Source organism: Gracilinanus agilis, chromosome 1 (assembly GCF_016433145.1).
Source record: "Gracilinanus agilis isolate LMUSP501 chromosome 1, AgileGrace, whole genome shotgun sequence".
NCBI lineage: Eukaryota > Metazoa > Chordata > Mammalia > Didelphimorphia > Didelphidae > Gracilinanus > Gracilinanus agilis.
Window position 1 is genome coordinate 310,347,372 of NC_058130.1, and position 16,176 is coordinate 310,363,547.

The 16,176-nt window shown below is 36.8% G+C and overlaps 1 protein-coding gene across 7 annotated transcripts in view; it reads right to left on the minus strand.

Annotated features, from left to right (window-relative positions):
* The window catches only part of CAST (calpastatin), a 142,405-nt gene that overhangs the window by 42,059 nt on the left and 84,170 nt on the right, over positions 1–16,176 (minus strand). For 6 of the 7 annotated variants that reach the window (XM_044662667.1, XM_044662634.1, XM_044662628.1 and 3 more), the window contains 6 exons: positions 13,067–13,174; positions 9,247–9,348; positions 6,058–6,141; positions 4,968–5,015; positions 2,431–2,526; positions 1,376–1,462 (listed from right to left, as the gene is read on the minus strand). In XM_044662667.1, the coding sequence (XP_044518602.1) occupies positions 1,376–1,462; positions 2,431–2,526; positions 4,968–5,015; positions 6,058–6,141; positions 9,247–9,348; positions 13,067–13,174 (525 nt within the window). The remainder of the gene's footprint in view (positions 1–1,375; positions 1,463–2,430; positions 2,527–4,967; positions 5,016–6,057; positions 6,142–9,246; positions 9,349–13,066; positions 13,175–16,176) is intronic. The other variant, XM_044662642.1, reaches the window with a different exon arrangement.

Genomic DNA, 16,176 nt, shown 5'->3' on the forward strand with positions numbered 1-16,176 from the left:
AGAGTAATGAATGTTGGAGGGGATGTGGCAAAATTGGGACATTAATGCATTGCTGGTGGAGCTGTGAACTGATCCAGCCATTCTGGTGGCAATTTGGAATCATGCTCAAAGAGCTATAAAAGAATGCCTGCCCTTTGATCCAGCCATAGCACTGTTGGGTTTGTACCCCAAAGAGATCATAGATAAACAGACTTGTACGAAAATATTTATAGCTGTGCTTTTTGTGGTGGCAACAAATTGGAAAAGGAGGGTATGTCCTTCAATTGGGGAATGGCTGAACAAACTGTGGTATATGCGGGTGATGGAATACTATTGTGCTAAAAGGAATAATAAACTGGAGGAGTTCCAGGCCAACTGGAGAGACCTCCGGGAACTGATGCAGAGCGAAAGGAGCAGAGCCAGAAGAACATTGTACACAGAGACTGATATACTGTGATAAAATTGAATGTAATGGACCTCTGTACCAGCAGCAATGCAATGACCCAGGACAATTCTGAGGAATTTATGGTAAAGATGCTACCCACATTCAGAGGAAGGACTGAAGGAGAGGAAACATATAAGAAAAACAACTGCTTGAACGCATGGGTTGGGATGGACATGATTGGGGATGTGGACTCGAAACTACCACACCAATGCAACTACCAACAATTTGGAAATTGGTCTTGATCAAGGACACATGACAAAACTAGTGGAAATGTGCATTGGCCATGGGTAGGGGTATTGCGGGGGGCGAAGGGGAAAGGAGCAGCATGAATCATGTAACCATGTTAAAAATGAATATTAATAAATGTTAAAAAAAAGTACTCTCAGTCTAATGGAGAAGACAAAATGAAAATAACTACAAAGCAACAAAATCTATGCAGAATAAAATTGAACTAATAGAAAAATGAAGGCAGTACTATAAAATATTAGGAAAAGCTTCTTGCAAAAAAGGGGATTTTAGCTGAAACTTGAAGAATAGGCAGAGTTGAAGAAGGAGAGAATTTCAGTCTTGGAGAACATCCAAAGGAAATTCCCAGAGTGGGCAGATGGAGCATATTAGTAGAGGAAGAGGAAGAAAGTCAATGCCACTGGGTCTTAGAGTACCATGCAAGGAGAAAGGTAGGAAAGGAACAGGTTACAAAGGTTTTTAAAAGTGAAACAGGATTTCATATTTTATTCAGCAATCAAAAGGGTGCCAATGGAGTTGACAAAAAGGGAGGTTGGGCGTCATGATCAGACTCAGCATTAGAACGAGACAATACAATTGTGGATATATAGTGGGTAATATATGCTATATATTATATGCTATATATACCCATACTGCTATATGGGTAAGTGAACAGGTGTTTAGAGCTCCTTTCAGGAAATATGCAGTATTCCAGGGCTTACTCACTAGCATTGGAGGGGCATCCTGCACACTACACATGGAAGTTTTTGAAACAACTTCTTTAACATGAGCATGGGCTGGAGTCTCAGAATTCTAAAGGAAGAAATAAATATAATAAATATAATGAAAACATCCGATTAGCATGACTGCACATATGTATACTAAAAATACCTGCTGCAAGCATTATAAACTACAGGAAGAAAATTAAGTGCCTGTGATTGCCCAGTAAAAAAACAGGGCATATTCTAAACTTCTTCAGGTCACCACTCACAACATACTTTTATGTATAGAACAAAAGTTTGAAAGAATTATTTGGGCTGTAGAAATGTCACTAGTAATTAAAGGAAAAGAAGAAACAACCACAGAAAAAGACTGAAAAAGTAAGGCAAAGGATGTTGAATAAGTGGGATTTTTTGTTAAATACTTCAAGCTTAAACAGCCTGTGCCTCATAGTTGTTCATCCTTAGTTTTTGAAGAGAATCAATGGTATTATGGGGTGATATCTTGACTAATGTGAACTGGGTTTAAGTGAGGCAGAGTTGCACAAAGATATCAGACTCATTCTGTCTTCCAGAGTCACTAAAGTTCAGTGGCAAGAAAAGATCAGGCCACTTGGTGATGACCCAGGATGCAATGGATGAGCTTGGTGTCTTCCATATCTGATCAAGCTCTAAGTATTCCATAGTGAATGCTTCAGTCAACTTCATAGCCTTTGGAACAAATTGTTCTTATTTACACATTCTATAGGGAGAAACCTTCATATGCTTGGGTAGACATTTCCCTAATTCACCAACAGATTTAAGGTCTGTCCTTACCCTCAACCTGGTATAGCCTGCCTTGGGAGGCTTTTGACCAGGGTGTAGCTGATGCCCAAGCTGCAGCTGCTTGGAGCATAGGTGAGAGTTGGATGAAAGGTGGACACCAAAGGTAGATAAATAATCCTTAAAAGGGCTCAAGCAAGCCCTCACACCAGGGGTTGGAATCCTCCTTGAACATCCCATACTATAGAAAGGAACACAAAACAATTTAAAACAAGAGATTTAAAACATTTTTGGACTTACTTTTGTTTTTTCAACTGGTTCCAGTTTTTTTTGTTGAGGTTCAGAACTTTCAAAATCTTTGGATAATTCATCAATAAGTTTGGATTCACTTATAGGCTGCAATGGAAGAAGAAAATTGCATAATAGAAAATGATGTATAACTGAGTGAATATGAATGGCTTTATGAGAAATAATTTTCTTTTTCTGGAAACGTATTACAATTTATTTGTAGTCTACCAAACTGAACTTCCCAAATTAAATCATCAAATACCAAATCTAGAATCTCATGTTCTCAGGAGGAAGGCTGTCCTATCACAACTACTACATTTTATTGGTATAACAGCTTCAAATGGAAAGGCACCTCACTATTTTATGGATATAAGATAGATATTAAAGAATGTTAGGTGTTAATACCTTTTTATACAAAATTCAATGATTGATTTAGTCAAACAGGCAAAAAATTATATTAGCAATAATAACTGGCTAACACAAATTCCTCGGGGAAAGTACTCTTAGTGCTAGTCCCCTTGTCAATTATACCTACATCTATGTGTAGATATATTTCTCCTTCCTACTTCTTTGGGACAATTCTAATTTCAAGGAAGGATTTTTCTCCCAATTAGGACTCCTCATATTTCATCTTTTGGATAAAGACTTAACATATTTATGGATTTTGTATTATACTTATTTCTGAAATTAATTAATTAATTGAATTAATTTAGAAAATTTTTCTTATTTTTCTTTTTTAATTAATTCATTTTATTTAGAATATTTTCCCATGGTTACATGATTCATGTTCTTTCCCTCTCCTCAAATCCTCCTTCTTCCCCCCTCCCCCATAGCTAACACACAATTCCACTAGGTTTTACATGTATCATTGATCAAGACCTATTTCCATATTATTGATAGTTGCACTAGGGTAATTGTTTAGCGTCTACATCCCCAATAATATCCTCCTCAACCCATGTGTTCAAGCTGTTGTTTTTCTTCTGTGTTTCTACTCCCACAGTTCTCCCTCTGGATGTGGATAGTTTTCTTTCTCGTAATGTATTATACTTATTAATATATTCATCATATCCTTATTCTATGCTATTAGCTCCATGGGTATAGATTGTGACTCATCTGAGCTTTTTAAAAAAATCTATGTTTGCTTTTTTTTTAAAGATCAACCTTTTGGATGACTTAAAGGAAAATGAGTTTCATCTCTACTTAGACTATGAGAATATAGGAAGCGCCAGTTTCCTTTGAAACCAGGCACAGACCAGTGACAACAAAAGACAGAGGAAGCCATTACAGAGAAATCTGAGCTGTTGGTCTTTCAGAGTGACTTAAAACCTCAGGTTTAAGATTTCACAGCAGTTAGTGATCAATGCTGTTGATTTTGTCTAGATTTTTTTTTCTCAGAAGAGCTATCAGTGTCAGACCATTAGCTAGCTTTTTTACTGTAAGCCAGGTCTCTTAATTTCTCAGAATCTCAGTTTCCTTATTTGTAGAATCAAAAGATTGGGTCAGAAGACTGATCAGATTTCATTCAGCTCTGAGTCTATAATTCAATGTGGTTGTATAACATTAACATTTAAAGAAAAAGCAATCATATCATTTGATCTGGTGATTTTGCTTCTAGGATGTTATTAAAATATTTTTAAAGCCTATCTTTGTAAAAATATTCGTAGCTAAATTTTGAGTAATTTAAAAAACAAACATGAAAACAACTTCCATGTGTGGGTAAAGTCTACAGAAATTGCAATAATTACAGAAGTTTGACTATGACATCTTCCTCCTCCTTCTAACCTCCAATTCAACAAATTCTAGTGGCTTCTAGAAACAAGTTTTGTTGTTCAGTTATTTCAGTCATGTTCAACTTGTTGTGACTCCTATAGTTTTTTTCTTGGCAGAAATACTGGAGTGATTTGCTATTTCCTTCACCAGCTCATTTTACAGATGAGGAAACTGAGGCAAACATGGTTAAGTGAGTTGACCAAGGTTGGATTTGGACTCAGGTCTTTCTAACTCTAGGTACTACATTACATTCTATCTGCTGTTACCACCTAGCTGCCTGGCATATATGGTTAGGGCTTAATAACTGGCTAATTGAATTCTATGTCTACTAAATGATAAATTTGTATACTAAGTAGGATGGACAGTCCTGTGAAAATTTAATAAAGTGGGGACAGCTAGGTCGCTCAATGGATAGAGAGCCAGACCTGGGATGGGAGGTCCTGGGTTCAAATATGGCCTTAGACACTTCCTAGCTGTGTGAACCTGGGCAAGTCACTTAACCCCAATTGCCTAGCTCTTTTCATTCTTCTGCCTTGGAAATGATACTTAAGATAGGAGGTAAGGGTTTAAAAAATTATTCTCTAAGGATAATTAAGTTACCACAGCAATGATGAGAAAACTAACTATAGATACCTGATCCAATGTTCCCTTCACAACATGTGATATGTGGATGTCAAAGTATACAGACAGTACCTGGAATGCCAGGAATTCTCAATTTATAGTCAACATTTCTATTAGAAGGAAAAAAGTACCAGATTGAGAGTACTCATTTTCCTAACCTTGGATTTGTCTTCAGGCTTTGGTAATAGAGGTTTCCCATCTTTATCCTGCAAATGAAGTGGAAAATGGTTTTTGTTTTGTTTTATTACCATACTGACATTCCTTAGACATTTCATAGCTATAAGCAAGATTGTAATGTGAGTGGGAACAGGTTTTATTGTACTGCAGCTAATTTGTATTCCAATTCAATGAGGACAAAGAGAAATTATAAAAAAGAGTAAGTTTAGACAGATTGCAACAAAATATAGTTTGTATATAAGATGGTGATATCCTAAAGATACCATCACTAAAGCACTTTGTAAAGAATTTTCACCATTCCCTTTTTATAAAAAAAATAAGCAGAGCCTCTATTTAAAAGGCCAATATGGATATTCACTTATATAACAGCTATTGAGAGGACAAGATAGTATGAAGAGAAGAAAAAATAGGCTGGAAAAGGACTTCTAATTTATGCCGCCTCTAGATCAGTCGAAGGAAATGAGGATGTTTAGTCTGGAAAAAACTTAAGAATGAGAAGGCATGATAACTGTCTTCTGGTATTTGACAAAATATACCAATATTGGGAAAAGATGTGTTTCCTCAGATATAAGGAAAGAAGATAGAGGCTATTTGTAAAATGTTGGTTTTGCTTACTCTCCCATAAAATGGGTATGCCCTTCTTCTCCCAAAACACGAACAAATTCCTTATCAAGCCTGTGTTTATTTTCCACATTACATCTATTTGTATTATTTTAAAGGGAAATGTTTGTTTGTATTATTTCAAAGGAAAAATCTTAAATCAACTACATGAATTTGCTTTTCCCCATAGGCCAAGAATAGTGATTCTGTTTTCTACCAGTGGGCTGTACAGTAACAAAATAAACCTGATATACCAAGGAATGAAAAGGAACAATCTGCAAATTTAGTACACTACTTAATATTCAAAACATTATCAGGCTGGCAAGACTGGTAATATATTATTATGAAGAGCATTTGCTAATACTCCCCTGAAAGCATGTAAAGAATCTCTGAGGCAAGGGCAAGAAGTTCAATAGCCTGTACATACTTGGGGGTTTGAATCTAATTGTAGATGGTATTTCAGGATATTACCATTGCTGGTTTTAATTGGTAGTCAGCTGGGAGTGTATCCTCATCTTCACCACATTTTTTTAGTCTTTCTTCCCTGGCTTTTGCCTAATGAAAGAGTAGAAAACAAATGGTTAGGCTACTTGAATAGTACTCATTTACCTAGTTAATAAAATTTAAAAAATCATTAAAAAGTAGGTACTCAATATAGATCTGCTGATTGAAGTCATATACACTTGTTGACTATTTCTGTATTAATACATAAAAGGAGAAAGATAAATTCCTCAAGAAGTGGCAACAATTTTCATAAAACTAACCTTATGCAGTGCCCAGCCTAGGTGAGCAGTTAAGATGCACCTAAATAATCCAGAGTATAGAATTTTTCAGAGAATTCTCATTTTTTGGTCTTAAAAAGAAAACAGCATTATTTTCATGATTATTAAGTGTGTTTTCAGAAGATTTTAACAACTTTTGTATCCATTTTGTTCTTTCTACTAATGCAGCCATCACCCAAGTTCAGTTCCTCATCCCGTCTCAATCAGACTCAATAATCGTAATTGGTCTCCCCACCTCAAGTGGCTTCTCCCAGAAGCATTCTTACACAACTTCCAAAATGATTTTCCCAAAGCTTATGGCTGAGAATGTCATTCCTTTACTCAAAAAAAAAACCTCTAGTGGCTCCCAATTATTGCTAGGACCATTCTACATTTAAAACCTTTACAATCTGATTCCAATGTACTTTCCCAGGCTCTTTCACATTCTATAATCCAATCATGCTGTTTCTCACATCAGAAATGCTACATAGAAAGAAACTGAAAAGGGGAGATCAGAGAGTAAATAGCATGTGGGCATGATGAAGATCAGAGGAGTACAGCCACGTGGGAAACAAATGTATATTCTCTTTAAATGGAGGATCCAGGAGGAACGCTCTACTTCCAACCCAAGAGGAGGGAAGGTCTATAGGACACAGAGTACTGATGAGGTGTGAGGGACCTCGGCTTGAAAATTGTATCGGACACTTTTTACATGTTACCATGGGCAAGTATTAAGTTACTTTATACCCTAAGGTCATGTAGTCCATAAGTGGCAAAGCGAAGACCAAACCAGGTCTTCTGATCCTAAATCAAATGTCCTTTTCACTGTACCATGTTGCCCTCTGTGGTTATTTGGCATTTAGCAACTGGAACTTCTCCGTATCTACAGTATATGTTCACAACCGTGACTTTGGATATCTTAGTAGAGCTAATATTCAAAAAAGGTTAAACAGTTTTCCTAAGGTCACATAACTAGGAAATATATACACACACACATGTGTGTGTGTGTGTGTGTGTGTGTGTGTGTGTGTATATATATATAGTACACAGAGACTGAGAAGGGGGGGGAGAGAGAGAGAGAGACAGAGAGAGAGAGAGAGAGAGAGAGAGAGAGAGACAGAGAGAGAGAGAGAGAGAGAGAGAGACTTTAGAGAGACAGCATTATATAGTGAAAATAGCAAATGGTCTTGATTAGAAAAATGCAAATAAAAACAACTCTGAGGTACCACCTCACACCTAGCAGACTAGTCAATATGGCAGCAAAGGAAAGTGATAAATGTTGGAGGGGATGTGGCAAAATTGGGACACTAATACGCTGCTGGTGGAGTTGTGAATTGGTCCAACCATTCTGGAGGGCAATTTGGAACTATGTGCAAAAGGCTTTAAAAGACTGCTTGCCCTTTGATCCAGCCATATCACTGCTGGGTTTGTACCCAAAAGAGATAATAGGGAAAAATGCTTGTACAAAGCATTCATAGCTGTGCTCTTTTTAGTGGCAAAAAAACAACAACAGGAAAATGAAGGGGTGTCCATCGATTAGGGAATGGCTGAAAAAATTGTGGTATCTGTTAGTGATGTAATACTATGGTGCTGAAAGGAAAGATGAACTGGAGGAGTTCCATGTGAGCTGGAAAGACCTCCAGGAACTGATGCAGAGTGAAAGGAGCAGATCCAGAAGAACATTATACACAGAGACTGATACACTGTGGTACAATCAAATGTAATGGACTTCTGTACTTAGCAGCAATGCAATGACCCAGGACAATCCAGAGGAACTTATGAGAAACAAAGCTATCCACATCCAGAGAAAGAACTGTGGGAGCAGAAATGCAGAAGAAAAATATATGATCAATCACATGGTTTGATGGGGATATGATTAGGATTGCAAATATGAATAATGATACATGTATAACTGAATAGAATTGCTTGTTAGCTCTGGGAGCAGGGAGGGAAGAGGGGGTGGGAAAAATCATGAATCATGTAACCATGGGAAAATATTCTAAATAAATGAAGAAAATTGAAAAAAATAGCAAATGGAAATCAGCTAGGGGATTTGACTTCTTGTTCTGACTTTGGCCAGGACTGGTTGGGAGATCTTGAATAAGTTATTTAATCTTTCTGGGTCTTAGTTTTCTCCTCTGCCAGATGAGACCTGTATTCTAATATGGTCTTAGACAATTAATAACTTTGCCACTCTGGACAAGTCATTTAACCTCTGTTTGCCTCAGTTTTCTCATTTAAAGAATAAAGATTATAATAGCACTTTTTCTCCCAGGGTTATTATGAGGGACAGATTCCTGACACAATTCCTGCCACACAGTAAACACTATATAAATGATAGCTAACTCTAATATGATTATTATTTATATTATTTACTTTTCAAGGCTATTTTAAGAATCACACAAGAATAAACCTAAACGGAAATGACTTTATAGTTATGATCCATCCATGAATAATAATGTTGCCTAGGTGGCAAACTGTTAATATCTCTCTCCATAGTGAAAATGTCAGGCCCCAACTCTATAATCCTCTCCTCTTCACCCTCCTCTATTACTCCTCATATCAATGGTTAAAAAGTGACAAATACTCAGAGTGTGCTACAAATAAAAATTTCATAAAGATGAGTCAAATGTGGAATAGCAAAGGAGGTAAAACACATTGAAAACAAGTCTTTTGTGACACACTTACTTGAGTCCACAACATTTTCAAGTTTAGGGTATAGATTTATAAATATCCTCATTCACTGATTACAAGGCAAACACTTTTTTAATTTTCTTTTCATTGAACTCTCCCAATTGGGAACTGAAGGATAACATTACTAGCTCACTTTTAATCTAAATGAAAGCAAAAACAAGACTTGAAACAAAGCAATGCAAAGTTGTCAGTGACATACACATACCTCATCAACTTCTTCAGAGGGAGGTATACTCTGCAAAGGTTCCTCTTCTGGGTGGCCAAGTGTTTCACTAAGAGAGTCTATAGGATCACTGGAAGATGGTGGCTATATTGAGAATAAGAGAAAAAGTCTTTCATAGCAGTCTTTCATGTGTAAATAAGTGTTTATAAATCATTGCAGCATGGTAGAAAAAAACACTATGCTATCAATCAGAGGGACCTCTCTAGGCTCTGCCATTATTATATCTATGACCTCAAGAAGTCTTATCAGCCCTCCTAACCTCGATTTATTCATCTGTATGTAAAGCGAGGTGGTTAGGTGAGATGATCTTTGAGTACCTTCCCAGTTCTCAATTTATGATCTTACTTTCTGTGAAATGTCCTTTACAGTACTGTTTTGTAGAGTAAGGGGCATTAGGAAAGGTATATCAAGATGGTGATCATCCCAACATAGTCAACCTTGGTCAGACCATTCCTAGATTCATTTTGGTGGGGGGCACAGTTTAAAAAGGACATTAATCAACCAGAGACTATCCAGAGGAAGCAACTAAGATGGTGAAGGGTTTATAGTTCATGCTGTAGGAGATAGAGTTAAGGAAATGGGGTCTGGAAAAGAGAAGACTTAGTTGCTCAAATAGGGCAAACAAGAAGAATTGGACATAACTGAAAAGATGGAATAACAATTACAACAGCTGTTTTCTACTATCTTAAGGATTGTCATTCTCCTCAGGGCAGAACAAGAAAGCCATGCAGAGAAATTACACAAAAGTGACTTAAGGCTGGAAGACAAGAAAAACTTCCTTAAAAAAAGAATTGTCTCAAAGTAGAAAGGGGTGACTCGGGAGGTATGAATTCCTTCTCTTTTCAAGTCTTCAAACACAGGTAAGATAAATATTTCTGGAGTAGGGTGGAATCTAAAAGATTACTTTTAGAATAAGAATTGTACTAAATGGGAAGTGAGGTACCTCCCAACTCTAAAATTCTGTGATGCTGTAATGTGTGGAAAAAACATGAATAGAACATTAGAGATAATAATGATCTTTAGCCTGTGGTAACAGCTGATAATAATATTTCTTTTTCCCGTAGGAGGTTTGAGAATATTTTTCCTTACTTATCACGTTTTATAAATTTTTTTCAGTCTGCTACCACTGTTTACTAGCTATCCTGCCCCTCTTTACAAGAGCCAAGTACCATTTCTCTGGGCCACAGTTTTAATGTTTTCTTAAAAATCCCTCATGTGTCCGTATAGCTGCCCAAAGGGCACAGAGTGATTTAGAAAGGCCAACTCTTTTTCTCTTGGCAGCCTCATCCCAGCTGCTGCTGGAACTCTGCCTAGCAGGGGTTGGATGTCCATCACTGACCCACTCACCATTCAAATGAAAAAACAAACAAACAAACATTCCTTTTCAAGGGAAATGATGGAAGGTTGTATGAGACCACTGACAAAAGTACTCCCTAGCACCATTTCACCTAGGCATGTGATTCTCAAGTCACGCTCTCTAGGCACAAAGCAGGTTTTGAGAGAAGGAAGTGAATGTTTTTGTTTTTAAGAGAGAAAGAAGGGCTCAACAGGGCTGCAAGGGCCACTTGAGTTAAAATGATTTAGGGTTATGAAAAGGAGAGGGATGCTGCCTCACTGACTGCTCACCTATAATGATCCTCCCAACTTTTACATCGTAGGATTTTATATCTACTACTTCATAGCACTAAGGATATCCTAGGAGAAATTTTGAGCTCTTTCCCTGAACACCTTAAATGTAACTCAATGAGCAGGCAGTTATTAAGTGTCTATTATATTTCTACTCTTGTGGGCACTGGAGAGAGAAAGACAAAAGCTTAAAACAGTTTTTTCCCCAAAGGAGTTTACTGCAGGAAATAACATTTGCATACATAACAATATACAAACTCCAGTTATTCTCTCCACATTGCGACTTTTGGCATCATGATTTTGATACGTCACAAATCATAATAAGAAATTAAATGTGAATTTTTTTGGGGGGGTTTTGAAGAAGCTGGCAAAAACATGCAAAGTCCAGAAGACAACACAGAAACTCAGAAATGCTAACTTAACCCAAAATTTACAATAATGCACTGTAAATATCCCATAAAAGAAAAAGAAAAATTCAGACTTCTTCTCTGGTACAAAGAGGGGGCCAAAAAATTTATGTGGCTTTTCCAGATCCCAGGGATGCCATACACCTGCAATGTGGTAGGGATAACTATATATACTAACTAGGTGTAAGATGATTTGGGGGAAGGCAATTATGAATATAATTATTAGAAAAATGCATGACAGGAAGAAATAGTTCAACAGCCTTATTTTTACACGGAAGGTGACCAAAAAGTCAAAATGAACTGACATTAATTTCTACCTAGTATGCCTCTTGGTCATGCTGCTTCTCAAATTGGAAATGCCAATAAAAAGAAAGAAAAGGGCAGAGCAGAGGGTAGCTGGCATTTGGGCATGATGAAAACCAGTGGAATGCAGCAGGCTAGGAAAGGAATGTCCACCCTCCTTAGATGGAGGATCTGAGAGGAGCTCTCTACCTCCCACCCAAGAGGAACAAGGGGCTCCAGGGACACAGAGTACCTAAATGGTGTGAGGACCCTGGGTTTCTAAGCAGTGGGCAAGTAATTTAAACTCTTACTGAAACCTCTTCTGAAAAATGAATTTTAGTAATACAAGCCCAGGACTTTTGTGAGAAAAGAGTTGTGAAAACCTTAAAGGGCTACAGAAATTCAAGTTTTAAAATTCTTCCTATGCATCTCAGTTTTCACATTTTGAAAGATGACTTTTTTGATGGCTAAAGACCCTTCCAACTCTAAATCTCATGGCTCTTTAAGTGATTTGAGGAGACATTTCTTTTTCCTCTCATGAGAACCAGTTGTAACACTTCAGGAGAGCAAATGGAGAGGCTTCTGATTACTTTTCAATGGTTCACAAAGCTTCCTGAAAAGGCATCAGGGCCATGAAGACTTCACTGGTAAAAGTAACTTCTTGTCCCTAATTTATTCTGCTTCTTCCCTCTTCACTTACACTTCAAGAACACTTACTTAATGCCGACCTTTTCAAACATATTTTTCTGCCATTTGTCTCATGATGTTCATATAACCACTTGTGCAACAGACAGGAGTGGGAGTAATATTCTCATCCTTATTTTACATATTAAAATTCTGCTTAATGGTATGACTAGAATCAGGTCTTAATTTTTATAAGCCTATGCTTGTAGTCAGTCTATATAGTAGAGTATATCTAGTGTAGTAGTAGAGTCAATCCAGTGATTTACTTTTCTACCTTATAATCCATTCTTTCAAACTGCTTATATTATTCACTTGGTTATTCTTATTTAAGTTGTACCATTATTGTTATACTATTTTCTATTTTTCATTATCTCCCCAAACTGTCAACATTTCTCTCCAAAGTTAAAATGCCCAACTCCCCTATTTTTCTTCCTTACATTACCTTCTATTGGTCCTTATATCAATAGGTTAAGAAGTGATGCAGAATAGTAAGGAAAGCAAAACATATCAAAGATCCTTTTAGGGGTATTTCCTTGGGGTTCACTTGAAATTTCTCTGAACCAAACTTCTGCCTGTTTTCAAGATTAAGGTGTAGATTTATAAATATGTTTCTCAGTCCCTGATTACATGGCAAACACATTTCTGATCTTCTTTTCATTGAACTCTTCCAATTAGGAATTGAAGGACAGCATTACTAGCTTACTTTTAACCTCAGCATAAAGGAAGTGTAGACTTCCCTTAGTTTAGACAAGACTTCAAACAGCAAAACAATGCAAGGTTGCCAAACAGTGACATGCACTTACCTCAACAACATTTTTTTTTGAAGGAGGAGGTGGCAAAGACCCGAGTCCTCTGTCGGAAAGTAGTATATTTAGATCTTCTACACCTTGGTTGGAATAGTGAGGATACATCTGTAATGAGAATAAGAGGAAAAGCAAATGTTTACAAATCATGGTAGCATGGTGGAAAAAAAAACCCATTCAATCAGAAGAACCTGTCTAGGTTCTGCCATTACTACACCTGTGACCTCAGGTAAGTCTTGTCCCTCCTCCTAGCCTTAGTTTCTTCATCTGTGTGTAAAACGAAGGGGCTAGATGAGATGATTCTCAAGACCTTCCCAGTTCTCAATCAATGATCCTATTTTCTGTGAAGTGTCTTTAAAGAATTGTTTTGAGGATAAGAGGAATTAAGAAAGGTATTTCAATGGACACTTTGCCAAACAATGGATGGGAACAAAGCTTCATAATTGCTCAATATAAGTCAGCATCCTGATATGGCAGCAACAATAAACAAACCAAAAGAATGAATTGGGCTGCATTAAGAAGAATCTAGTTTCAAGGAACAAGATGGAGATCATCCCTACATAATCTACCTTGGTCAGACCACTCATGGGTTCATTTTTGGGGCCACAGTTTAGAAGGACATTAATCAATCAGAGAATATCCAGAGGAAGCAACTAAGATGGTGAAGGGTCTGGAGTTCATACTGTAGAAGACTGGCTTAAGGACATGAGCCTGGAAAAGAGAAGATTTCACAGTTCCAAATGGGGTCATGAAGAGTTGGACACAACTGAAATGATGGAACAATGACTACAACAAGCTGTTTTTGACTATCTTAAGAGCTGTCATGCTTGTAAAGGCAGAACAAGAAAGCAATGGAGAAAAATTATAAAGAGGTGCCTTGAGTCTGGATGTCAAGAAAAACTCCCTGAGAATAAGAGTTGTCCCAAAGTAGAATGGAGTGACTCAGGAGGACTTTTTTTCAAGTCTTCAAGCAAAGGCAAGATGACTATTTCTGGAATAGGTTGGAGTACAAAGATTCATTCCTTTTGGAATAAGAGTTGGACTAAAATTCTGTGATTCTGTAACATGTGGAAAAACATGAAAAAGACATTAGAGATAATGGTTTTCATTGGCTTATGGTAACAATTGATGATAATATTTCCTTTTCCCTTAGGAAGCCAGAAAACATTTTTCATTACCTATTATTTTCTATACATTTGTTTTTTTCAACCTACAAATGCCAAGTTATCATTGCTATCCTATCCTATTCTGCCCCTCTTTACAAGAACCAAGTACCATTTCTCTGGGCCATTGTTTTAATGTTTTCTGAAAAACCCCTAATCTGCCCAAATAGCTACCAAAGGGCCACAGAGTGATTTAGAAAGGCCAACTAATTTCCTCATTCCAACTTATGCTGGAACACTGCCTAGCAGGGGTGGGCTATCCATCACTGACCCATTCACCATTCAGATTGAAAGGTAAAACAACTTTCTTTTTTGGGGGAAATGATGGAAAGTTGTATGAGAACCCTGACAAAAGACTCCCCAGCATCATGCTGCCTGCTGCCACATGTGACTAGCATGTCATGCTCTCTAGGCCCAAAGGAAATTAATTTTTCTTTTTGTTTTTGGGTTTTTTGGTTTGTTGTTTGTTTTTTCCATCTCAGAATCAATACTGTATATTGGTTCCAAGGCAAAATAGTAGTAAGGTAAGGGTTAGGCAATGTGGATTAAGTGCCATGCCCATGGTGTCATCACATAGCTAGAAGTGTCTGAGATCATATTTGAACCCAGTAACTCCCATCTCCAAGTCTGGCTCTGAAGCCACTGAGCCACTTAGCTGCTCCTGTTCTTGCTTTTAGAGAAGAAGGGCTACACAGGGCTGTAATGGCCACCTGAGTCAAGTTGATTTAGGATTAGGAAAAGAAGAGGGATGCTGCTTCATCGACTGCTCACCTATAATGATCCTCCCAACCTCTTAAATGGTAGGATTTTATATCTGCTGCTCCATAGCAGTGAGGATTTCCTAGGAGAATATTTGAGGTCTCTCCCAGAACACCCTAATGTGACTCAGTGAGCAGGCAATTATTAAGTGTCTATTATGTATCAATTATTAAGTGTCTATTATGTGTCTATTCTGGTGGGCACTGGGCAAAACTTTGAAATAGTTTCTTCCCCAAAGGGAAGATATATAAGAATATACAAAATATATCCAAAGAATATTTGGGAGATAGCAATTATTAATATAATTAATACAAAATGCAGGGTAGAACAAAATAGTTCAACAATCTTATTTTTACCTGAAAGTTGACCAAAAAGACACATGAAGTTAACATAAACTGTACCTATTCTTGTGCAAAGACTACCTTGTTTGCATATGATTTCTGTTTGGAAGCAATTTTAGAAATTATCTAAATTCAATTTCAATTTACATATAAAGAAACTAAGCTATAGAGGAGCTAAGTGACTTTTCTTTCCCAATTTTTGAGAATAATTTGTATAGTGCTGTTATTAATAATAATTTACCTGTTTGATAGAATTATGAATCCATCTATACTAGGTTCATTTTTGTTTTCTGAAATTGGATTATTAAATATTTTTAAATTCAAATTCTGCTAATTTGTTTTAAGGTTTTCTATATATAATCCTTCATCTCTTTTCATTTCTCAATCCTGCTAATTCTGTTTATTCTTTTTCAATTTATTACCAGTTACACTGGTTTGTTTTTAATTTTAATGATTTAATTTTCCTTCACCTTTTTAATCAGATTAGTTAATGATCTACTAATTTTGAAGTAAGTGACATTTCCCAGGATATAGAAAGAGCTATTTTATACAGGAAAGTCTAGATTTAGACCTATATTGTATAACTCCAGACCTTCGCTCTTTCTGCTTTATCATCTTACTTTTTTAATGAATAGAGATATATATGGCACCCACCAGTTTTAATCACCCAAATAAGCATGCTGGATGAAACATGTTATAATTTATAAAACATTGTTCATATCAGACTCATCTGGGGAGGTTTGTTCAGTTGTTTTTCAGTGTGTCTGACTTTTCATGATCTCATTTGGGTTTTCTTGGCAAAGAAATTAGAATAGTTTGCCATTTCCTTCTCTGGCTCATTTTACAG